This window comes from Danio rerio, chromosome 23 (assembly GCF_049306965.1).
Source record: "Danio rerio strain Tuebingen ecotype United States chromosome 23, GRCz12tu, whole genome shotgun sequence".
In the NCBI taxonomy this organism is placed as follows: Eukaryota; Metazoa; Chordata; class Actinopteri; order Cypriniformes; family Danionidae; genus Danio; species Danio rerio.
In genome coordinates, this window is record NC_133198.1 from 2820001 (window position 1) to 2845485 (window position 25485).

Here is a 25485-nt window from a genome sequence, read left to right on the forward strand (position 1 = left end):
TCTTCTGCAGAGCTCAGTTGTAACGAGTGCTTATTTGAGTTACTGTTGCCTTCCTATCAGCTGGAACCAGTCTGGCCATTCTCATCTGACATCAACAAGGCATTTGCACCCACAGAACTGCCGCTCACTGGATATTTCCTCTTTTTCAGAGCATTCTCTGTAAACTCTAGAGATGGTTGTGCGTGAAAATCCCAGTAGATCAGCAGTTTCTGAAATATTTAAACCAGCCCTTCTGGCACTAACAACCATGCCACGTTCAAAGTCCCTTAAATCCCCTTTCTTCCCTATTCTGATGACCATGTCTACATGCCTAAACGCATTGAGTTGCTGCCATTTGATTGGCTGATTAGAAATTTTTCATTAGCGAGCAGCTGGACAGGTGTACCTAATAAAGACTTGACTGAATTAAAGGAGTCACTGAATAAATGTGCAGTTATTGACTGTGATTTCACTATTGACGTTTATTGTCATATGATTGGTCTGAATTAAAGATCTTGTATAATGGTGATGTTAATCTTATAGTTGATCTAGTGAATACTTGTATTTTCTGCACAGCGCATCAGCTGGGTTGTTTAGTAGGTTATGATTATGATAACATTGTTGACTGAATTTGTTTGCTGGTCATTTTTTCACAATACAGTCTATTATTAGTGAAGGGTCATGGAGAATGTGTGTGTGTGTGTGTGTGTCTGTGTGTGTGTCTTTGTGTGTGTCTGTGTGTGTCTGTGTGCGTGCGTGTGTGCAGGTTTATTGACAGACCGGAGCAGAAGATCTCGCTCGAGGACTTCCAGAACTTCCTCATTGAACAGCAGAAGGTTATTTATTTATTTATTTATTTATTTATTTATTTATTTATTTATTTATTTATTCATTCATTCCCGTGTCTCAGATTAACACCAGCAGCTGCTGTGTGTGTGTGTGTGTGTGTGTGTGTGTGTGTGTGTGTGTGTGTGTGTGTGTGTGTGTGTGTGTGTGTGTGTGTGTGTGTGTGTGTGTGTGTGTGCGCGCGCGCGCGCGCGCATGTGTGTGTTTATTTCTGTGTTAATATGTTTGTGCGCGCGGGACTGTTCACTTGTGTTTTTGTTGTGTATTTGTGTGTCATTCATATTGATGTGTGTGTGTGTGTTTGTGTTCGCCCGTGTTTGTGTGTGCACATTTGTGTGTATATATGTTTCTGGGATTATGTGTGTGTGTGTGACTGTTCGCTTGTGTTTTTTTTGTATTTGTGTGCTTTTAATTGTGTGTGTGTGTGTGTGTGTGTGTGTGTGTGTGTTTCTGTTATTGTGTTTTCATTTGTCTGTTTTGTTATGTCGATGTGTACGCTAGTGTTTGTTTGTGTGTGCTAATTTGTGTTTGTTTTTGTATTCTAATGTGTGTGTGTGTGTGTGTGTGTGCGCATGTTTGTGTTTGTGTCCTTGTGCGCTAGTGTGTGTATGCTAAAGTGTGTGTGCACTAGTGTTTGTTTGTTTGTGTGGGCAAATATATTTGTGTATGTATGTATGTGTTTGTGTGTTTGTATGTGTGTGTTTGTGTTTGTGTACTTGTGCGCTAGTGTGTGTGCACTAATATGTGTGCGCTATCATGTGTATGCTAAAGTGTGTGTGCGCTAGTGTTTGCTTGTTTGTGTGTGTGCAAATATATTTGTGTGTGTGTGTGTGTGTGTTTGTGTCCTTGTGCGCTAGTGTGTGTGCACACTAATATGTGTGCGCAAGTGTGTGTATGCTAAAGTGTGTGTGCGCTAGTGTTTGCTTGTTTGTGTGTGTGCGCAAATATATTTGTGTGTGTTTGTGTCCTTGTGCGCTAGTGTGTGTGCACACTAATATGTGTGCGCAAGTGTGTGTATGCTAAAGTGTGTGTGCGCTAGTGTTTGCTTGTTTGTGTGTGTGCGCAAATATATTTGTGTGTGTTTGTGTCCTTGTGCGCTAGTGTGTGTGCACACTAATATGTGTGCGCAAGTGTGTGTATGCTAAAGTGTGTGTGCGCTAGTGTTTGCTTGTTTGTGTGTGTGCGCAAATATATTTGTGTGTGTTTGTGTCCTTGTGCGCTAGTGTGTGTGCACACTAATATGTTTGCGCTAGCATGTGTATGCTAAAATGTGTGCGCTAGTGTTTGCTTGTTTGTGTGTGTGCAAATATATTTGTGTGTGTTTGTGTCCTTGTGCGCTAGTGTGTGTGTGCACACTATGTTTGCGCTAGCATGTGTATGCTAAAATGTGTGCGCTAGTGTTTGCTTGTTTGTGTGTGTGCAAATATATTTGTGTGTGTTTGTGTCCTTGTGCGCTAGTGTGTGTGTGCACACTATGTTTGCGCTAGTGTGTGTATGCTAAAGTGTGTGTGCGCTAGTGTTTGCTTGTTTGTGTGTGTGCAAATATATTTGTGTGTGTTTGTGTCCTTGTGCGCTAGTGTGTGTGCACACTAATGTGTGCGCAAGTGTGTGTATGCTAAAGTGTGTGCGCGCTAAGGTTTGCTTGTTTGTGTGTGTGTGCAAATATATTTGTGTGTGTTTGTGTCCTTGTGCGCTAGTGTGTGTGTGCACACTATGTTTGCGCTAGTGTGTGTATGCTAAAGTGTGTGCGCTAGTGTTTGCTTGTTTGTGTGTGTGCGCAAATATATTTGTGTGTGTTTGTGTCCTTGTGCGCTAGTGTGTGTGCACACTAATATGTGTGCGCAAGTGTGTGTATGCTAAAGTGTGTGTGCGCTAGTGTTTGCTTGTTTGTGTGTGTGCGCAAATATATTTGTGTGTGTTTGTGTCCTTGTGCGCTAGTGTGTGTGCACTAATACATTTGCGCTAGCATGTGTATGCTAAAATGTATGCGCTAGTGTTTGCTTGTTTTTGTGTGTGTGCAAATATATTTGTATGTGTTTGTGTCCTTGTGCGCTAGTGTGTGTGTGCACTAATATGTTTGCGCTAGTGTGTGTATGCTAAAGTGTGTGTGCGCTAGTGTTTGCTTGTTTGTGTGTGTGCAAATATATTTGTGTTTGTATGTGTGCTAGTGTGTGTGTGTGTGTGTGTGTGTGTGTGTGTGCACTCTAATGTATATTTGTTAATGTGTGTGATTGTGTGTTTGTTTGTGTGTGTGTGTTTCAGGAGCTGTGGGCTGCAGACAGTAATAAGGTGCAGGAGTACATGTTCCGCTACCTGAAGGATCCTCTGAGAGAGATCGAACAGCCCTACTTTCACCAGGACGAGGTCAGACATCTATTCTCTGCACACGCTTTGATCTGTGTGTGTGTGTGTGTGCGTGCCTGCGTGCGTGTGTTACTTTATTTACCCACAACACCACTTCCTGCTTCGCTGCTGCTATGTCATGTGACCTCAGATCTGCCGATATACAGTAATCATAAATTGTGATCATGAACACACTCAGTATTGATATCATGGGCACTTCATAGTAATGTCAATAATTGTTTAATATTTATACGTGTGGAGAGATGTTTAAGAGTATTCAGATTGCTGTTTCAGTGTTTGTTCATCACAGCAAATGCTTGACGATTTAAAGTCCACATGAACTGGAAGCAGTGCCATTTTTTTCTCGCTCATATTGTGATGCAGTTCCTAAACAGACGGAATATTAAATGAGCAAACAGTGGGCGTGGCTTTTTCGTCTACTGAACGTTGTTGTTAAACTTTGTAGAAAAAAATATAGCTTAAAGTGACTAATAAAACTGACCTTTTAATGTTTATTAAAAAATTAAAAACTGCTTTCATTCTAGCCGAAATAAAACAAAGAAAAAAGAAAAAATGGTCCCACTTTAAATTAAGTGGCTTTAATTAATATTAAGGGTGTCACGATCCTCCAAATTCTCGATTCGATTACATTTTCGATTCTTAAGTCACAATTTGATTCGATTTTCGATTATGAATAATTAATTAATTAATTAATAACAAATTAATTATTTGTAGCCTACCGTTTAAACTACCTGACCTGCATGGTCTTTGTTTTACCCATAAACAAATCATACAGTAAATGAATAAAGGTAAGTCACACGCATAATTACCAAAATCTATCTATTGAATTAATCAATCTATTAAAGAAACGTTGGCTAGAATTCTGCATTTTAGGCTTAAATTATAGAGAGACATATGTTATATATAGCAGATGAACCGAGACTGCATCAGATCGCGAAGCAGATCAATGTTGATCATTTCCGCACTGACAGCTCAAAAGAAAGAACAAAACAATTGGCATATTATACACAACATATTATAAGATTAAAACATGAAAAAATGATCAGATATTAACTTCGGTCAATTTTCCTAACGGGTAAACCGAGATCAGGCTGGATAAACAGCTCTCGATAATATTTCAGCATGCTTTTCACAATTTTGCTTTCACCATTCAAAATAAATAAAAGTTATTCAACATGTGCGCCCGATAGCTCCGCCCCTTCCGCTACGTGAGCAAACCTGCGGTCGTTGAGTGCGTGAAGTGCGCAGGTTTGCTCACGTAGCGGAAGGGGCGGAGCTATCGGGTGCACATGTTGAATAACTTTTATTTATTTTGAATGGTGAAAGCAAAATTCTAGTATGAGAGTGATTATAGCGCCTCCCGATGGTGAATGCGGTTATACTCACGGCAGGTATTATTTGATAATTCGGTCGTTTATTTCACTGTCAAACGTCATCAGGGAAACGGTTTGAATTTCCGCTTAGTAAAAAAAACATCAGTGTGCCATTTGGGACGACACTATATACATATACTATCCTGTTGACTTATATACATATATATACATATACTATCCTGTTAGGAGTTCATTGTAAAGTGTTACCTGTTGAAGAAATCTAAATTAGTGTTAAATTGAAGCATTTATTTACTTCAACAGGTATAATAACACCAAAAGTACTTAAGTGTATTGCTTTACTGTATTTTCATTTGCAAAGTAAACGTTTTTGCAGTTTACAGTGGGTCAATATCGTGATAATACAGTATATTGTGATAAATGTACCTTTTTTAATAAATACATTTATTTGATTTGATTTAAAGGGCACCTATTATGCAGAAATCACTTTTATTTTTTATTATTATTATTATTATTTTTTTTTTTCAATATTTATTTAGCGCATTTGTGTATGGCCATACACCCAAAGCGTTTTACAATCCACACCACCACCACCATTTCACTTTTCACCACCATTCCACCAAATCACTTTTATAAAGGGTTCAAACACAATTGTGTGGCAGCAGTGTGTGATTATAACCAGCTTCTAATGGAAATAATGTATTAATTTTATTTGTTATCACTCTTGATATAAACAGTCTGCAGAAACACTTCGATTGACATTCTTCCTTTGTACGCGTCATCAGAGAGGGAAAGCCCCGCCCACTAGTGACCATCTCCCCCTCATTAGCATAGAACGTTATTCTTCTAGTTGCATCTGACACTATCCTGACATATGTAGCTCCGCCCTCTTCTAAAAAGAGCACAATCTCATTTGCATTTAAAGCAACAGTCACCAAAACACCACAAAAAGGGTCAGTTTCGAGGAGTCATTTACATTTTTTTAGGGTGTATTTAGAGATGAAACTTCACATACACACTCTAGGGACACCAGAGACTTATTTTACACCTTCTAAAAAGGATTACAATTAAAACATTCAGCAATTAATCGCAAGAAAAAAATTCCTGCTGACTGAATCCTGGTTGTTATTGAATTTTAATGGATTGTTTGTGTTGATGAACATCTGCAGCTCTGAGTAACGTGTGCTGTGTTTTGTGCTTCTCAGTTCCTCACCTATCTGTTCTCCAAAGAGAACACCATCTGGGACGCTCAGCTGGATCAGGTGCGGCCCGAGGACATGAACAACCCCCTGTCACACTACTGGATCTCCTCGTCTCACAACACGTGAGTGGACCACTAGCTAAAACTAGCCCATGTTTATTTAAAACTCCAACATATGTGTTTCTGACTGCTCTCTGGGTAACTAGGGCTGTGCACTTAATCGAAAATCAGATTTCGATTTTGGCTTCTAACGATTATCAAAAACCATTAATCGAGATAAACGATTACTTCGATATTTACCACCCCTTTCTGGTTGTAAAAATGTGTTGCTCTTAAAAGCGCAAACTAAACCGCATTATCCTGTGTGTGTGTGTGTGTGTGTGTGTGTGTGTGTGTGGCGCGCAAAGATGTGCCCAAATGAAAGTGAAAGTGCCAAACTGCAGTTAAAGTCGACAAAGTAATAATGAAACAACCAAAATTACAGCAAAATTACAGCTTTCCAGTGCTGTATCACATAACATTCGCGGCTCAGGAGGCTCCGGAATCAGTGCGGTTACGTCATCAAAATTTGACAACGCTGATTTGACAAAGAAACGCTCGTCACTGTGTCTCCGGACAAACCAGACATGATACATTGATGCATTGTCCCTCCTCCATGCCCAGATTGGTTCAAACTCGCTATATCACAACCAATAAGCATAGGTTTCGCTTTTGTTTGTGGACCAACATGAGCTTTTTGAACAACACGGAATGAGAGATAGGCATACATTTATGCGCGGCTAAATAAAATGCAAAAAAAAAAAAGTTTTGCATGAAATAATTCTCATACTAAGTACTGTTGCATGCACAGCAGCACAGAAACATGACAAAACAGTGACACAGCAAAGACGAACTGCTGCTCTTGCTGTTTTCAAAAGATGCAAATGAAGGTGAATCTGTTTGTCTGCATTGCAGACAACCATATCCAAATCCATATCCACAGACAACCATATCCATGCTGGCACATAAAACCTAAGGATGTTCCATATTGAACCTAGTTTCGTTATGTAACTATTTATAGTATAGTAAATATTTATATCTATTTTTTACTGAGGATTTGCACCATGTTTATTTGGACTTTATTTGGACTTTGACACATTATTTATTATTTTCTTATTTTTTTATCTGTTCATTGTAAGTGGTGTTGTTTATAGTAACTTAAAATATATTATTTGGAAAAAGTCAAATTTGCTTCACTGTTCTATTATTTTGTAACATTTGTAACATACCGTATACCGCGAAACCATCAAACCGTGGTATTGTTTTAGACGATTATCATACCGTAAAAAATTCATACCGTTACAAACCCTAGCTGTGACACAACGACGTTAATCTAAGGGAGCTTTCACACCTACACTTTTGTTTGGGAACCGGTCTCGTTTGCCCAGTTAGCGTGGTTCGTTTGGCGTATGTGAAACCATCAATCGCTCTCGGATCCGCGCCAAATCAATCGTTCTGATATCGCTTGAATGAGGTGGTCTCGGCTCGATTGAAACGAACTCTGGAGCGGATCTATTGCAGTGAGAAAGCCATACAATCGGAGCGCGGTTATTTCATTGTGTTTGATTTGTAATACTCATACAGCTATATGAAGAGAGAATTATGAGTAGGGCGGGAAGTTCGCGAGTCTCCGGATGCCCGCAAACAAGTGATAATCTCCCGGTAATCTCACGTCTCCCTCCCGGTCCTCAAATAGGCTACGTTGCGCACCCTTCTCACCCCTCCCCACCGCATCGCACCTCACTCTTCAGACACGTCGCGCGCACCTTGTCAAACACCACCAAACCACCACCTCTCCTGACACCTGAGCAAAATAAACCCTGACACTCTGACCAATGTGAGGAGAGTTTACTCGCACGTGTCTTGTTTTAGCTCTTTTGGTCCGATTAGAAACTTTGGCGTGTAAAAGTGAACCGCACCAAGAGCAAAGAGCAACAATGTAACAATTGTAATCTCTGTTTCGGAACAACTGGATCGATTCACAGGTGTGTAAGCACCCTAAGTATGTGCTTGTAAAACGGGATCATGAAGGTTACACTCAAAAAGCAACTCATGTAAACGCCTTAATCTTATTATTCTCTTAATTAGATTAAGGCAAATAATTCGATTACTGATGTCCATGTAAACGTAGTCACTGACATCAAGGGCAGGAAGAGCAAGTGAGTGTGGAAGTCGGGTTCGGGTTTCTTCAAAATATCTTCTTTTGTGTTGAAGAAAGTCAAACCGGTTTTGAACAACTGAAGGATGAGTTAAAGATGACAGCATTTGTTGGTGGTGGAAACACAAGCCCGATGAGCGTGACGTAAACTCTAGCGCTCAGCGGAAACTAGGCTTTAGGTTAAATATAACACTAATCCTCCTCAAAGAGCCTGAATCTTTGCTGATGTAGACGTTTTGTTTGTTGGTAGTGTATAAAATTATTTGTTTGTTTGGTCTGAATTTGTTTGGTCCAGCTTTACTTTTTAATGTACAATGTATGGTATTAACAAACCATTAATTAAGACTTTATGCTCAATAAACTACTGATTAGCTGCTTATTAATAGTTAGCAAGGGAGTAGTTTGGTTTAGATTATGGATGTAAAAAAAGATCATACTATATAATGGCCCGTTTCCACTGAGTGGTACGGTACGGTTCGGTTTGGTACGCTTTTACGGCCGTTTCCTTGGTCAGAAAGCGTACCAAACCGTACTGTACCACTTTTTCGCCACCCTTTTAAACGGGTACCAAACAGGAGAAAGAGTACCAAAAGGTGGAACTACACGTGCAGATGAACGCTGCTTGGTTACAGAGATGCGTCACGAGCTCGTGGAGCTACACAGAACGTAAACAAAGGAACCACCATGTTTTTTTAAATACAAGGCCGAGACATTACATGAAAATATTATATGCATATAATAATGGGATGACCCGGGCTCAAACAAACCTTGTCGTCTTCTCGATGAACAGACACAAAGCCAAGAAGAAAAATCTGCCGTGTCCTGTTGTTGTTTTATGAACCCGTCTAAAAGTGCGAGCGGTATTCGCTTTCTTCCGGGAGCTCGCGACCGCATCTATACTTGATATAATGAACTTCTTGAGCTGATGATAATAACAGGAGTGCGATTATTGAAGTGTCTCCGTCATCTGATCCATTCAGGAAAAAAAGGACAAGCGCGAGAGTGAAGCGAGAGTGAAACGGGGGAAAAAAAGAGAAGCCGTCAAAACACAGGAGCAAAATTGTTTTAGCAACCTGATCATGAACAAACTGCCATGTTTATCTTCGTCTTTTGGATTATTATGAACTGGGAATGACAAAATGACTCTGTAACAGAGCTTACATGAGCTGCTGAAGATTACAGACACAGATGAGAGGTTTGCGCAGACTCTGGGCTATATTGCGTGTGTTTTTGAACTCAAATAAGTACTAAATGTATGATATTTGTAGTTGTTCTGTAGTTAATAATATTCAATTCAATTCAGCTTTATTTGTATAGCGCTTTTACAATGTAGATTGTGTCAAAGCAGCTTCACATAAATGGTCATAGTAACTGGAACAGTGTAGTTCAGGTTTTAGTGTTTAAATTCAGTTCAGTTCAGTTTAGCTCAGTTCAGCGTGATTAAATCATTACTGAGAGTTCAAACACTGAAGAGCCAATTCATCGATGCGTAGCTCTACCAATCCTGAACCATGCGAGGCAGTGGCGACAGCGGAGAGGGAAAAAAAACTTCACCTGATGGGAGTGAAGAAAAAAAACCTTGAGGGAACCAGACTCAGTTGGGCACGACCATTTTAATTTCTCCGCTGGCCAAAAGTCTTGTGCAGAACTTCATTCGTCGTGGTTTAGGCTGGAAGATGGCCTCAGCAAAGACTCGTCGGAGACTATATCGGACTATATCGGACTATATCGAATATATCGGAGACTGTAAGGGTCTGTATGTGTTCATATATGTTGCATTTATGTATTTATTTTATATAATTATAGACGTTACAGTAGCCTATTTAGCACCGTCATTGATCTGCAGTTATAATCAAATCATGTTCATAGAAAAGTAAGTAATAAACATTTATAGACAAGTATTTATATGTGTAAAGCATCTGTTTTGTGAGAAGTGCTGCTCATAATGATATGTGAACGACCCGTACAGCTTTACTGTAGACATTTATTCAAGCGAGCATGACTTCGACTTAAACTTTGTCATACGCACACTAAAAGGGTACCCTTTGTGGTGGAAACGCAAGCCTGATAAAGGTGACCCTAACTGTACCGTACTGTACCAGTGGAAACGAGGCGTAAGTGCTAATAAACAGTTGGTATCTTAATAGCAGGCAGGTATAATCCAGTAGTAAATGGTGTGAATTGTTACCTAAACTAAAGTGTTATCGTTGTTTGGTAATAGTAGATAATGGAATAAGAGCAGGTTGGTTGGTTGTTTTGTATGATGTTACACTTCCTGAAAGAACTAAAAACGGTTGATGATTGGGATCGCTGGGTTGTTCTTTGGTTTGTCAGTCGGTTAGTTTGTTGTTAGAGTTTTACAAAACAATCCAACCTCAGGCAACCACAGTATTAGATATTTGTTAAAGGTTTGTTGGTTAGTGTGTGTTGGGTAGTATTTGCTGGTTTAAAGTATTGAGTTAATCCTCAGAGACTCCTCCACTTTTAATTAAGTGTTTCTGGACAAGTTTGAAGCCTCTTATTTCTGGAGATAGTATCGCAGATGCTCTGAATCATAAGTGTCCCAAACATTTAAGAAATCTGATTCATACATGTCAACCGCAGGTCTAAAAACTAAAGAGTGTTGTTGAACAACCAGCAGAATCTCAGAAACACATCTATCAAGGTCTTGTGTTTCTCTTAGTAAACATTGAGTTGAATTAAATGTCTGATTGGCATTTCTGTGTGGAGTTTGCATGTTCTCCCCATGTTGGCATGAGTTTCCTCCGGGTGCTCTGGTTTCCCCCACAAGTCCAAAGACATATAGGGGAATTAGGTGTGCTAAAATTGTCTGTTGTGTATGTGTGTGAATGAGTGGATATGGATGTTTCCCAGTGATGGATTGCAGCTGGAAGAGCATTTGCTGTGTAAAACATATACTGGATTGTCTTGTCCCAGTAGGTGGATTTACGCGCCGTGTGTCAGCGTCAGCACTTCCTATTCGCGTCAGGCGTTGCCGAACTGCATTGTGGATCCATCGGCGCCCCTTCAGAGGCGTTGCTCGCTGCAGAAGTTGGGACTAGCTCAACTTTTTAAGAGCCAACTGAAGCGTCAGCCAATCAGATCGCTGTATGTAAATACACCAGCTAGACAGTGGCCTATTTCTGACTAAGGCCCCGTTTACACTAGTGCGTTTTAGATCAAAAACGATCTTCGTCCACACTAGCGTTTCACCTAGCGTCTCTGAACATATCTCCGTCCACACTACGCCACCAAAAACGTGTATCACGTGACCATTCGCGCACTCTGGGCATGCGCGTTCTAGTATAAACAGAAAGCATGCGTCTCGCTCGGCATTTGGTTATTGTTAGTCAACAAACGCCGGTTGAACAATGAACGCGATGGCAAAGAAAGCAAGAGAGGTGTTTTTGTGGACAGATGACGAGGTCGAGTTGTTACTAAACGTAACAAATGAATAACTGCACAATGGCGTCTAAAACAGACAATAGTGCAAACAACGCTCCCATTTCTGTGTTCATGTTGTTGTTTACAGTACTGTCTTCCAGTAGCGTTAAAGCCATGTGTTTTAGTCATGTGATAGAGGCTTGACGAATAAGGGAAGGATACGCAATGACACAAAAGCCCCAATCAGGTAGCGAATCTCATCTCTGTTTTTAGATGTCTCCGTTTTCCATCATCCACACTGAGACGGAGCAGCAGCGTTTCGGAATGAAAACAGCCTCTCCAGCGTTTTCAAAACGCTACGTTTTTGGCGCTCGAAAACTCCGGCGTAGTGTGGACAGATGGCGTAACCGTAGCAAAACTTATGCGTTTTAAAACAAAAACACATTAGTGTAAACGGGGCCTAAATTTCATTGGCTGACGCTTCTATGACGATCGCGTCAGCCCCAACTTCAGACACGCCTTCAGTCAAGCGTTGACGCTGAAGCCCCGTGTGAATGTGGCGTTATGCCTAGTTCAGACTGCGTGATTTTAGCCCCGATTTTGGCTCGCCGACAGGTTTTGAGAAATTGCCGACAAATGCCTGAAATCACAGGCAAATCGCTGCTCTTGCACGTGAGTGACAGTCACACAGTATGAATGATCAAAGACGCAATCTGAGAGTGAATTGCCGTGTGAATTGAGTTTTGACTGAAAATAACATCAGCGATCGCCTACAGCCAATGAGAGAGCGGCATTCACTTCTGTGTGTGTGTGTGTGTGTTTGTATACCTGCTGCAGGCCAGCAGGAGGTTTTAGGAGAAGGTAAAAGCGCTCTTTTTCGGTTTATTTGGACCCACGAAATGGAGGGAAAACTAGTGGAGGTTTGACAGGACTCAGGAGCAACCGTGTCTGTTTGACGTTTCATACAGAAAGAAATTAGTTTATTATCAACGTTGAGGAGAAATGGCTAATTCCCTTTAAACCCAGGTGAGCAAATATGTACATGTGCTACCCCATTAAAGGCTTCTTTCTCATTATGTAGTTAAGAACAAAAGATGTACTACATGTTTTTGGCTGTGAGACGTAGTTTGGACGAAGTTGTCGGCGATTCTTCCTATAGTAAAGTCATGCAATGTGAAAGTCCTTGTCACAGATCAATCTTGCAGTGTAAACAAAGCAGCGACGAAACGCTAGCCCAGATAGTCATGCAGTGTGAAAACATCTGTGACACGACTACTTTGAAAATCATGCAGTCTGAACTCGGCATTAGAGGTTTTTCAAAAAAAAGCAGAAGTGGATTTTGCTGGTTTTAACACAAAAGAAAATCTCCCTTGTTAAAAACCAAAGAATTGTTTAAAGTGACATTTTTGGGAAAAAAAGGTATTTTATTTAGCAGCTGATAACCTTATCATTACCTATAATATGAAACTTCTAAACCTAGTCATAGGCTTGAGTTAGAAAAGGCTCCTTTACAAGAAAATAAATCTGGATTTAGAGGGTTTTGCATCTAAACTCTTCAATTAAATTCAGCTTTATTTGTATAGCGCTTTTACAATATAGATTGTGTCAAAGCAGCTTCACATAAATGGTCATAGTAACTGGAACAGTGTGGTTCAGTAACTGGAACAGTGTGGTTCAGGTTTTAGTGTTTAAGTTCAGTTCAGTTCAGTTTAGCTCAGTTCAGTGTGATTTAATCATTACTGAGAGTTCAAACACTGAAGAGCAAATTCATCGATGCGTATCTCTACCAATCCTGAACCATGCGAGCCAGTGGCGACAGCGGAAAGGGAAAAAAAACTTCACTTCATGTAAATATATCTATATACAGTTGAAGTCAGAATTATTCGCCCCCCTGAATTATTTTTTTCCTCAATTTCTGTTTATCGGAGAGCAGATTTCTTTAACACACTTCTAATCATAATAGTTTTAATAACTCATCTCTAATAACTGATTTATTTTATCTTTGCCATGATGACGGTAAATAATATTAGACTAGATATTTTTAAGACAATTATATTCAGCTTAAAGTGACATTTAAAGGCTTAACTAGGTTAATTAGTTTAATTAGGCAGGTTAGTGTAATTAGGCAAGTTATTGTATAATGATGGTTTGTTCTGTAGACTATCGAAAAAATACAAAGCTTAAAGAGGCTAATAATTTTGTCCTTAAAATGGTGTTTAAAAAATTAAACTGCTTTTATTCTAGCCGAATTAAAACAAATAAGACTGGGATCCTCCACAAAACTTTGGTCAGGTGTATGGTGTCATGGCTTTGACATGCCCCTAACATGCCTTTACAGATCCGGTCATGTTCTTCACTTGGTGCTTTTAAGTCTCATCTAAAAAATCACCTTCTGTCTCTTGCCTTTGATTGTAATTAATTTAATTTTAATCTGTTTTATATATTTTGCTAAATTTTTATATAGGTATAGATTTTGTATGCTGGTCGTTTTGTAAAGCACTTTGGTCAACATCTGTTGTTTTTAAATGTGCTCTATAAATAAAGCAAACAAACAAACAAAAGGAAATGGTTGTATAATTGGCCAGAATGTATTGAGTTTTTAAAGATGTTCAAATCATCATCCCAAAATATGTGTCAAAATAAGATTTATCGGCAAAAATCCCTCCATTTGCTGAAATGGAGAAAGTTATGGCCAAATTAAGACTCAAAATCCGCCCGGAGTGGATGAAAACATCCCCAACAGCACTCAAGTTAAACTGAACCTGCGCTGTACTTTCAGTTCATAACTCAATGCCTCTTCGATGCTGATTGTTGTTTCTTGCATGATTTAAACAGTTACGATGTGCGTGTATGCGTGTGTTTAACCGGTGTGTCTTGTTGATGAAGCTGTTGTATGCTTTAAACAGAAGCAGGTAAAGTCTGACCGAGCAGAAAGCATTCCTGAAGGTGTTTGTAAAGGTTATTTGCCTGTCTGGGCTTTAATAAAGGTGTGGATTGTTGATCTGTCATGCCCTGACGTGTGTGTGTGTGTGTGCTGTGTGTATTTTTAGCTATCTGACGGGGGACCAGTTTTCCAGCGAGTCGTCTCTGGAGGCGTACGCCCGCTGTCTGCGCATGGGCTGCAGATGCATCGAGTGTAAGACACAACACACACACATTAGTACACACACACTGCAGTTTACTGCATAATACTGCAGTTTTTAAACTAGTAGCTTCACTCTGCTGCTTGTTCAAACTACTTAGTTAAAATGAGCTGAATTAACACAACTACTGAGTTTTTTTTGGACAGCTTAATTATTTAGTGTACAACCAACTTAAGATAAAAAAAACATCAAGTTAACTTAATCGATTTGTGTTGGGACGACATGAAGGGATTGTGTGGAACCCAGCACTGTTGATGCTGATAATGAAGCCTTTTTTAAGTCGGTGTAGAACATAGATATATACACTAGATATCGCATAGTGACCCTGAGCATGCGTCAATAGCGCCGCCACATTGGTACAGGGCTCCCAGGACAAATGTCAATCAACTGCACTAGTCAAGACAGTGTTATTACGTGAAGATGCGGGACTTTAGCGCTGTCTATGGGTGTAGTAACGAGCAAACAAAGAAAACAAAGCACAAAGGCAGAACATTTCATAGGTAATATTAAGTTTTTTTCTGTTTTTGTATGTTCTGAACTTTTGTGCTAATCAGGAAACGTTATTGATGATAACAGTAACTTACTGCATTCACCATACGGCAAAGCAGCTCCAACTCGCACTAAACACTCGGCTTATGCTAGTTTTGTTGAATAAAATCAGCAAACAATGCAAAAGAAATATGACAACGAGATGCTGCACTGCCAGAAACTTGTGTTATTGTCGGCTAACGTTAGTGAAAGAGTCATTCGGGGGATTCATTCACAAACGAATCGCTCCCTCCGTCAGTATGAGAAGTGAAAGCAGGAGAGGAGCTGTGTTTCTGGACATGATTAGATCAAATTTAACAGGCAGGGTGAATAGTACATTTCTGTACACACAAATACAAGCTTTTTGTCAGGAATGCCCGTGCGGTCACTGATCCATCAATGTAGAAAAGTGATGTAAAATCATAATTTTCGTAATTAGAAAAAAAATGACATACTAACATCCAGGAAAACTCCCAATCACAGATATATGTGTATGTGTGTATATCTCTGGCTTTGGATGGCCACAGTCCTCAACTGTACCTTGGTCCCGCATTCATTTCAGAGGAGCGCTACCCTGTAGCAAGATGGCGGCGCTATTGACGCATTCCGTCCAATAGACAACAATAGACCAGGCGACATCTAATGTATATATCTATGGGTGTAGAACAGAATACACTGTATATTTTTTCACTTGGTCCACCAAGTAGTAAAACTAGCAGACCATATTTACACAGGTACAATATTATGCATTTATTTACATTTTTAGTTGGTTAAAAAAAAATCAAGTATATCTGTTCCTTTTGTTTATTTGTTTTTTTTATTATTGTTGTTTTATTTTTTAAGGAAGTAAAAGTTTTGGTTTTATTTAGTTTTTATTTGGTTTCTTTTGTTTGATTTCTTTTTCTTGGTTCTATACATAGACTGTAAAAGATATGGATGTAGCTCAAGAGTGCAAATAAAAATGCAAGGGGGTGTGGCCAACCGTCGCCGTTTTGTTCGCACGTCATCGCACTGACCGGGGATAGCAAACAAGGGCAAAGAGGCGGAGCGTGAGCGGAGCTACAGACGCCTGCTGGCCTTTTGCTTAGACAGGCTTTTTTTTTTGAGAGAAACACTTAACACTTAATCACCTGCGACTCGTTTGTGTTCTGATCACATGTGCTTGGTTGTATACTATACCAATAAAGTGTTTAGTCTTTTAAAACACTGTTATAATACATTTGAGCCATTAAAATTGTTCTTTTGATGTTTTACTACAGGAGGAAAACGCAAATTACTTCCAAACACATATATAGTCTGTGTTCATAAATGCAAGGCTATTGATGAAATCCAGGCATATCACAGTATGACAACGCTTCAGATGATGTTCTAGAGCCTACAGCTAATCAATCTGGCAGATTCTGGAGTGCATTACAGCTCTAAAAAAACATTTAAAATGATCTTAAATAAAACAAATATTTTGACTGTGCAATTGACTGTGTAAAGCCACATAAAACAAAACAAAAACACGGTGTACAGTATATGCTGAGTTCAGCAGCTTATCAGCCGGAAGGTGATGTTATGATGATCAGCGAGACCTCGCTGTCACTCAAGTGGCCACGCCCTTAATTATGCAGACCTAATATAAATTAAATGAATGAGTTGTAAAAAAAAATTTCACCCCCTCACAGTTGTCATGAAGGGTAATATTAGCTGTATACACCAAAATCTTTTTTTGTACGAGGCTGTAAACACCTTTTCTTCTGCTGTAAAATCGGTCATTTTTAACATTGGGGTCAATAGAAATGTGCTCTATTTTAGAGCCAAGCCTAGTGGAATTTCAATGAATTGCAGGTTCAGTTACTTCCGTATTAGCTTCATATAGTTCTATACTTCTGTCTTATGTTTTCCTTTTATTGTTTCTAGAAAAAAAAATAAACAAAAATGAAATGACCCTTTCTTTTTATTGTGGTTTATTTAGTTTTGTTCTTTCATTTGTTTTTGCTTTTTTTCCATTTTTGTTTTCTTGGTGTGTTTATTTATTTTTTTCTTGATTTGGTTTCCTGTGTTTTTTCTTTTCTTCATTCCTTTCTTTAATTTTCAATAAGTTTATTTATTTTGCTTCATTTGTTTGTCCTCTTTTCTCATTCAGTTTGTTTTGTTGATTGTTTTTAAATTAAGCTTCTTTTGTTTGGTTTGGCTTATCTTTTTTTCTTCCATTTTGTTTTTCCTTCTGTTGGTTTTTGTCATTTTTCTAAATGTACTGTTAATATGTAGTGACTAAAATAAAGCAAAAGCAAGCGTTTTATAGTTTGTCTGATATTGGTTTGATTTATTTATTGTAGGATCTGAGGTTTGATGTAGATAGACTACAACTTTCTGTGTAGTGGGCTAGACTAACATCTGTTCTTCTGATCTGTGACCTGTGTTTGTGTGTGTCTGTGTGTGTGTGTGTGCAGTGGACTGCTGGGACGGTCCTGACGGGATGCCTGTCATCTACCACGGTCACACCCTCACCACCAAGATCAAGTTTAGTGATGTGCTCAACACCATCAAAGAGCACGCATTCGTCACGTCTGAGTGAGTGTTTTACACACACACACACACACACTCTCAAACTCCCCTCTCGTCCTGCAAATGGGTGGGAGCCCCAGGCTCAAGGATCTCATGTGCTCAGGGCTCTCTCCTGGGACAGCATGCCAAACTAGCTTATTAACAATCATCCGCTAAGTGTGAACTCTTGAACTCCCTTTATATCACTCCAGTATGACTGTGGACACACTATAGCTACACACAGTTCTGTCTAAACAGCTTACAAAGGTTGATCTTGAAATAAAAATTTGAGCAAAAGTTTGCATCATAGGTGCCCTTTGATCTGTTATTTCGGAAAACATGACAATGTTTTAGGCTCGTTTAGAAAATGCTTCTTGATATTTTGACTAGAAACCAGACACAGAAATCACACTTTATTGCAGTGTATAGAGATCTTTTTCACTAAGGGCCTACTCACACTATGCTATCCGTACCGTGCCCAGGCCCGTTTCCCGGATCGTTTGAGAAGTGTGAGTGCGCTGAATCGGGCTCAAGCACGGTTCACTTGGCCGGCCCTGGCCGGTTGGAAGAGGTGGGCCTGAGCGCGGTTCACTTGGGCTTTGGCTCGGTACGCTTGTGTGTGAGTGCAAAAAGCACCAAAGCCCGAAACTGAAAGCGAGACGTGACTTTTAAGGGACTGTTTCATATGGATTTATTAATCATTCTTACTGTTCAGTGAACGCAAACTGCCGTAGATTATTAAAGACGCAAACTCCTCACAGCACGACAGCTGCGCGCCTTCAGCAGACCTCCTCATTCCTAAGCCGAAGCCCGTTTGTGGTGTGAGTGCGGGCCGTCGGGGGAGACGGGAGGGGGGACAAGCGTGCTTTGGCCTGGTTCGAGGCAACTGTACCTAGTGTGAGTACAGCCTAAGGCCCTGTTTACACTAGTGTGTTTTAGTTTGAAAACGGCGTTTTAGATCAAAAACAATCTGCGTCCACACTAGCGTTTTCACCTAGCATGTCTGAACAAATCTCTGTCCACACTACGGCACCAAAAACGTATATCACGTGACCATTGGCGCACTCTGGGCATGCGCGTTCTAGTATAAGGAAGCATGTGTCTCACTCGGCACTTGGTTATTGTTAGTGAACAAACGCCGGTTGAACATTAAACGCGATGGCAAAGAAAGCAAGAGAGGTGTTTTTGTGGACAGACGACGAGGTCGAGTTGTTACTAAACGTAAAAAATGAATAACTGCGTAATGGCGCCTAAAACAGACAATAGTGCAAACAACGCTCCCATTTCTTTGTTCATGTTGTTGTTTACAGTGAAGGCTGGTCTGCTGTCTTCCGGTAGCGTTAAAGCCATGTGTTATAGTCATGTGATAGGAACTTGACGAATAAGGGGAGGATACGCAATGACACAAAAGCCCCAATCAGGTAGCGAATCTCAGCAGCCCCACCTCCTTTTTCAGATGTCTCCGTTTTCCCCCATCCACACTGAGACAGAGCAGCAGCGTTTCAGAATGAAAACAGCCTCTCCAGCGTTTCCAAAACACCCCCTTTTCGAAAACTCTGGCGTAGTGTGGATGGATAGCATAACCGTAGCTAAACTTATGCGTTTTTAATGCAATGTTTCTGTGCCATCCCATGTGTGTCTGCGTTTAGCTATCCCATCATCCTCTCCATCGAGGACCACTGCAGCATCGTCCAGCAGAGAAACATGGCCACTTTCTTCAAGAAGGTGTTTGGGGAGATGCTGCTGACCAAAGCGGTGGACATTTCAGCAGACGGCCTGCCCTCGCCACACCAGCTCAAGAGGAAGATCCTCATCAAGGTCAGGAGGACGCTCTGTGCTAACGGCTAATGAAGAGATACTGCTAAACACTCATTTGTGGAGCTTGGTTAATGTTATTGAAGTTAGTGTTCGTTCATGTTAATGTTAGCAAGCACAACTTTGGATTTTAATGATGCGTTAAAATTGCGTTTAAAGCTCCTTCATTGTTGCATTGATGTGTTCAGCACAAGAAGTTAGCGGAGGGCAGTGCGTACGAGGAGGTGTCGTCTTCAACACCCTACTCAGAGAACGACATCAGCAACTCCATCAAGAACGGCATCCTGTACCTGGAGGACCCCATCAACCACGTGAGCCAGTCTTCATCTACTTTACAACAGAACCACATGGAAATGTTAAAAGAAACGTGTTTTGAATATGTTTTTCTTTGTTATCACAAAAACATTCCAGTAGCATTTGAGGTAGGATATTTTATGGCATTTAAAAGCCCCTATTATACTTTAAAAATGGTCATATTTTGGTTTTAAGGGTCTCCAACAACATGCTGATATGCGTTCAAGGTGAAAAAAACACGTTCATTGTCTTATATGCATTTATTTTTTACATAATTATCCCAGTGACTCCCATATGATCATTCAGCGACTCATTTGTTCCCCTCCTTAGCGCGAAGCTAATCTGCGCTTATTGGACTGGTGACAACCTGTTGTGATTGGTCGACTGTGTTCAGCAGGAGACAGAGCGAAATATACTGTCCTTATCAACAAAATTGAAGTAGTCAGTGTGTATGTGTGAGCATACCTGCCAACACTCCTGTTTTTCCCAGGAGTCTCCCGTATTTCAGACCCATCTCCCGCCACCCTCCCGTTTTGTTATTTATCTCGGAAAACTCCCGTAAATTTAACCACTCCATACCCCCCCACCCCCTGCATTTTGGTACGGTCTGAAACCACCAGGTCGCCAACATTGGTATAGGATCCAATTGCAGCAGCTGCCCGAAACAGGCTTCATGTGAGCCCAATGCAGGAGTGCATTAAAGCAGTGCAGTTAAACACCAGCGTACTGCTCTATTCTTAACCATGACGCACATTCTGTATTAATCCACACAGAGGCAGAAGCTGAACTATTTTGAAGCTTGATCACCGCATGTGTGTAGGGACGGCTGACGGTGGCCATAGCAATGACAAACGGCAGTGGAACGCGTGCTCTCAAACGCATTTAAATCCGTAAACAAAGCGGCATGTGTCAAGTTTTAAACGTGGTTTTTGACGTGATATGAGAATATCAAGAGTTAATGAGAGACAGTACAAGCGGTTACAAGTAACAAAACACAAATAAATACATTATTTTCAAGCATGAGAAAACAAGGAGGGAACTTTTTTAATCACACTTACTTACACTTGTGAAGTGGAGGAAAAAACTGATCCATGATCCACTGATTCATGTGCTGATAAAGATCCTGTCGAGCTCTGACAAAGTCCCACACATCAATAGTCTTTTCTGATCCTTCCTTTAACAAACAGCCGACGAATCCCTCGTTGTAATCGTGTAGATTCCAGAAGCACTCGTCAGAAAAATGACAGAAACACAACACAAGGCTGGGGCTACAATGCTGAGGTATTTTTGCAAAAATAAACCTCAACCCCTGACTCTTCACAGCTTCATCTTTGGGTAGAAAAAGTAGCACTAACTTTCACACTTCCAATAATATCCAGCTGAGCACAGCGCCTTCATGACTTTATTGAAATGAGATTTGCTGCAGTGTTTGTGGGCGGGGCCGTAGGTTTTGATTTTTCCAAGTTTGCGTGTGCAACAATGGGCGGGGCTTACGTTTTTTATCAACGTCACGCCAAAACAGTTAGACTTGTTATCAAGGCAATTCATTCTATTACTAGGAGTCGACTCTTTTATAGATGAATCAATAATTTTGAACACTGTGCACTTTCAGATTTAAGCCTTAGCTGGATATTTCACTTCACTTAGAGCTGTGTTACACTAAATAGAAGGTCATTTTCAAAAACCCATAATAGGGGCTCTTTAAAATGTCAGAATAGCCATGAAATACGTTTATGTTCTCAGAGTGATCTTGTTTGGTTCCCCCACAAAACTAATTCCTTTAAAGTACACATGAAATCAAATCTAACCCTGTCGATTTTGTTAGCACACATTGCTAGTTCTGAGTCCATGCACGTAATTAACAAAACAAATGTTTACCCTTGTAATCTTTAATTGAAATCTGTAAATGCACTTCCTGTTTGTCTTCAGACACCTAGTTAGTGCTCACTGCTGCTGTGTTTGGTCTTCTCACAGGAGTGGTATCCACACTTCTTTGTTCTGACCAGCAATAAGATCTATTACTCTGAAGAGACGTCCAGTAATCAAGGGAACGAGGATGAGGAGGAGCACAGAGAGGTGAGGAAAATGCAGTATTTTTTTTTTTATGCCCTTCACTCGCCAACTTCTCTCGAATTACGTTACACAAGTGTCCACTACTGGAGAAGCATCTGAATCTGTTTAAATCGAATACCCTAAACCAGGGGTGTCCAAACTCGGTCCTGGAGGGCCGGTGTCCTGCTGAGTTTAGCTCCAACTTGCTTCAACACACGTTCTCCGAAGTTTCTTGTAAGTAGTAAGAGCTTGATTAGCTGCTTCAGGTTGTTTGATTACAGTTGGAGCTAAACTCTCCAGGACACTGGCCCTCCAGGACTGAGTGTGGACACCCCTGCCCTAAACCCTTGAGCACTTGGGACATATAGGTGCTGGAGTGGACATATGAATCAGACTCACTCCCTCTGTCAAAATCAAAGGATCAAGGATATGTCCATGTTAGCTTCCCTGGTTCCCTCGATGAAGTGGGATGCACTTAAATAGGACAGTGAGGATTGCCTCGAGGGAACACGGCAAGGAAAGTTTGCGAGGGTTTGTCTAAAAGTGGAGCCACAGTCTGATGTTCAAGTGAACTAAATCTTCCTCTGTTATACTCGAGTTGGTCATCAGAGTAGCAGACGATCTACCGTAACGCATCATGTGATCTTGATCTGGTTTAATGATCATGGCTGTCTGTCCCTCTGCTCCTCAGATCTGCAACGGTATGGACCAGCATGTGACGGAGAAGTGGTTTCATGGTAAACTGGGTGCAGGTCGTGACGGCCGTCAGATCGCAGAGCGCTTGCTGTCTGAGTACTGCGTGGAGACTGGAGCTCCAGACGGATCCTTCCTAGTGCGGGAGAGCGAGACCTTTGTAGGAGACTACACCCTCTCCTTCTGGTAACTACACTACTACTCCTCTAGTAAACCCTCTCCTTCTAGTAACGACACCTCTACTACACCCTTACTACGGCTCTACTACTCCCTCTCTTTATGGTAATGACACCTCTACTACACCCTCTCCTGGTAACGACACTTCTACTACACTCTTTACTACAACTCTACTACATTTTCTTCTGGTAACTACACCTCTACTCTACCCTCTACTACACCCTCTCCTTCTGTTAACTACACCTCTACTCCGGCCTTTACTACACACCCTCTGGGTCTGGTAACTATAACTCTACTACACCCTTTAATACACCCTATCTTTTTGGTATTCTGGTAACTTCACCTCTACTACACCCTCTCCTTCTTGTAACAACACCTCTACTACACCTCTACTACACCCTCTCCTGGTAACGACACCTCTACTACACCCTTACTACACCTCTACTATTCCCTCTCCTTCTTGTAACGACACCTCTACTACACCCTATCCTTCTGGTAACGACACATCCACTACACCCTTTACTACACCTTTACTACATCTTCTTCTGGTAACTACACCTCCACTCTATCCTCTACTACACCCTCTCCTTCTGGTAACGACACATCCACTACACCCTTTACTACACCTTTACTACATTTTCTTCTGGTAACTACACCTCTACTCTATCCTCTACTACACCCTCTCCTTCTGGTAACTACACCTCTACTCCGGCCTTTACTACACACCCTCTGGGTCTGGTAACTATAACTCTACTACACCCTTTAATACACCCTATCTTTTTGGTATTCTGGTAACTTCACCTCTACTACACCCTCTCCTTCTTGTAACAACACCTCTACTACACCTCTACTACACCCTCTCCTGGTAACGACACCTCTACTACACCCCTACTACACCTCTACTATTCTACTATTCCCTCTCCTTCTGGTAACGACACATCCACTACACCCTTTACTACATCTTCTTCTGGTAACTACACCTCTTCTCTACCCTCTACTACACCCTCTCCTTCTGGTAACGACACATCCACTACACCCTTTACTACATTTTCTTCTGGTAACTACACCTCCACTCTACCCTCTACTACACCCTCTCCTTCTGGTAACTACACCTCTACTCCACCCTTTACTACACACCCTCTGCATCTCCTAACTACACCTCTACTCCATCCTTTACGTGTGTTTGATCTCCTCAGGCGCTCTGGTCGTGTTCAGCACTGCAGGATTCACTCTCGACAGGAAGCAGGAAGTCCCAAGTTCTACCTGACGGATAACCTGGTGTTCGACACTCTGTTTGCGCTCATCACTCATTACCAGCAGGTTCCTCTGCGCTGCAACGAGTTCGAGATGAAGCTGACCGAGCCGGTGCCGCAAACCAACGCTCACGAGAGCAAAGAGTGAGTCTCACGTCCACTCAAACAGCTGACCGATCTAAACTCTTACACGCTTTTTATACTCTTAAAGCCTGGTTTATACTTCTGCATCAAGTGATCGGCGTGACTCACGGCGCATGCAATACGGGTAGCTGTGCATTTATACTTCTGCGCACTGTTTATGTTGCTCTGCAGTAACGCTTCCGAAACGCTAGTTGGCAGTGAGGTGTTTATGTTCCTCTGTGTCGAGTTTCTTCGCTGGTGTTCTGTTTTTTCTGAACGCTTAATGTACAAGTGGCTCAAACTCGCTCATTTTGAGGCAGGAACCGGCGGACATGCAACAACTTTAACCATGATGTAAACACAAAACAACAGTCTCCATCTGGAGCTCCTTCACGGGACTCCACACTTATAAAAACTCGCTCCATCGGACTCCCAAGGCTCTCGGTCTCGCCCACACTCGTCAGCGATACCAAGCCGACCAATCACAGAGCTTGCGCTATGCATTCTTGCAATGTGTAGTTGCATTTTTTGAGAGGTGCACATCTGCGAGGGCTATGCGTCCACACGTAGGCAGCGTTCTAGCATACATGCTTGACTCTGAAGTATAAATCAGCCTTGAGGCAATTTGAGTGCTGGTTTAGAGCCACAGCCAAGTATCAAATCAGTTTAATAAAATATTCAGTTGAATGTTTAGGATGTTTTTACCTGTTAAAAATTTTTCTGTCCTTATTTGGATGCGCCTTTTTCGTCTAAATACTGATATTTGGTTAAATGTTATGTAAAGGGACAGTTCACCTGGCTTGAATCTATTTTCTTCTGTTGAACACAAAAGAAGATATTTGTGAAGAAATAAGGAAATTATGACAGCCTTCGCATTCTTTAAAATATCTTCTTTAGTGTTCAGTAACAGAAAAAAAGACTCAAACAGGTTTGAAACCACACCAGGGCGAGAAAATTGTTTAATTTTTAGGGGTGACAAAATTAATCGTTTCTTCGATGCACCGCGATGCAGACGTGGACAATTCGCTATCGGTTCAGTAATAGTCATAACCGGCTATTAAATACTGACGTCATTTATCTCATATGCGCTATGTCGCCGTAGCTTACTATGCCGAGGTCATTGGGGTTATGCTATCTGGAGCAAAAATCAACATCTCGGCTTCATCAGGGTTCAGTTGTAGAAAATTGTCTGCCATCATTTGGTTATGAAGCCTAAACAATCCTGCGAGAGAGACAGATTGTCTGGTCTGTTAGCGCTTAAAGAAAAGTATAATAGCAAACCATCTGCATAGCAATAATACAATATAACTTTAAAGCTACTAATATTCTTGCTGAGAGGAAGCAAATACAGAATTTTTTTTCTTTTTTAAATGTTTCTCAAATGATGTTAAACAGAGTAAGGAAATGTTCACAGTATGTCTGATAATATTTTTTCTTCTGGAGAAAGTCTGATTTGTTTTATTTCGGCTAGAAAAAATGCAGTTTTTAATTTTTTAAACGCAATTTTAAGGTCAGTATTATTAGCCCCTTTAAGCTATTTTTTTTTCTACAGAACAAACCATCATCATACAAT

At 40.8% G+C, this 25485-nt stretch overlaps 1 protein-coding gene across 7 annotated transcripts in view; it reads left to right on the forward strand.

Moving 5' to 3' along the window:
* plcg1 (phospholipase C, gamma 1) overlaps positions 1–25485 on the forward strand; it is an 81644-nt gene that overhangs the window by 28132 nt on the left and 28027 nt on the right. For all 7 annotated transcript variants that reach the window (XR_012398260.1, XR_012398259.1, XM_073938161.1 and 4 more), the window contains 10 exon segments: positions 746–815; positions 3088–3189; positions 5726–5844; positions 14353–14438; positions 17412–17532; positions 19155–19323; positions 19509–19631; positions 21589–21690; positions 22358–22545; positions 23733–23933. Coding sequence is in view for 5 of the 7 variants with exons in the window: in XM_073938161.1 (XP_073794262.1) it covers positions 746–815; positions 3088–3189; positions 5726–5844; positions 14353–14438; positions 17412–17532; positions 19155–19323; positions 19509–19631; positions 21589–21690; positions 22358–22545; positions 23733–23933 (1281 nt within the window). In the remaining 2 variants the exon portion in view is untranslated.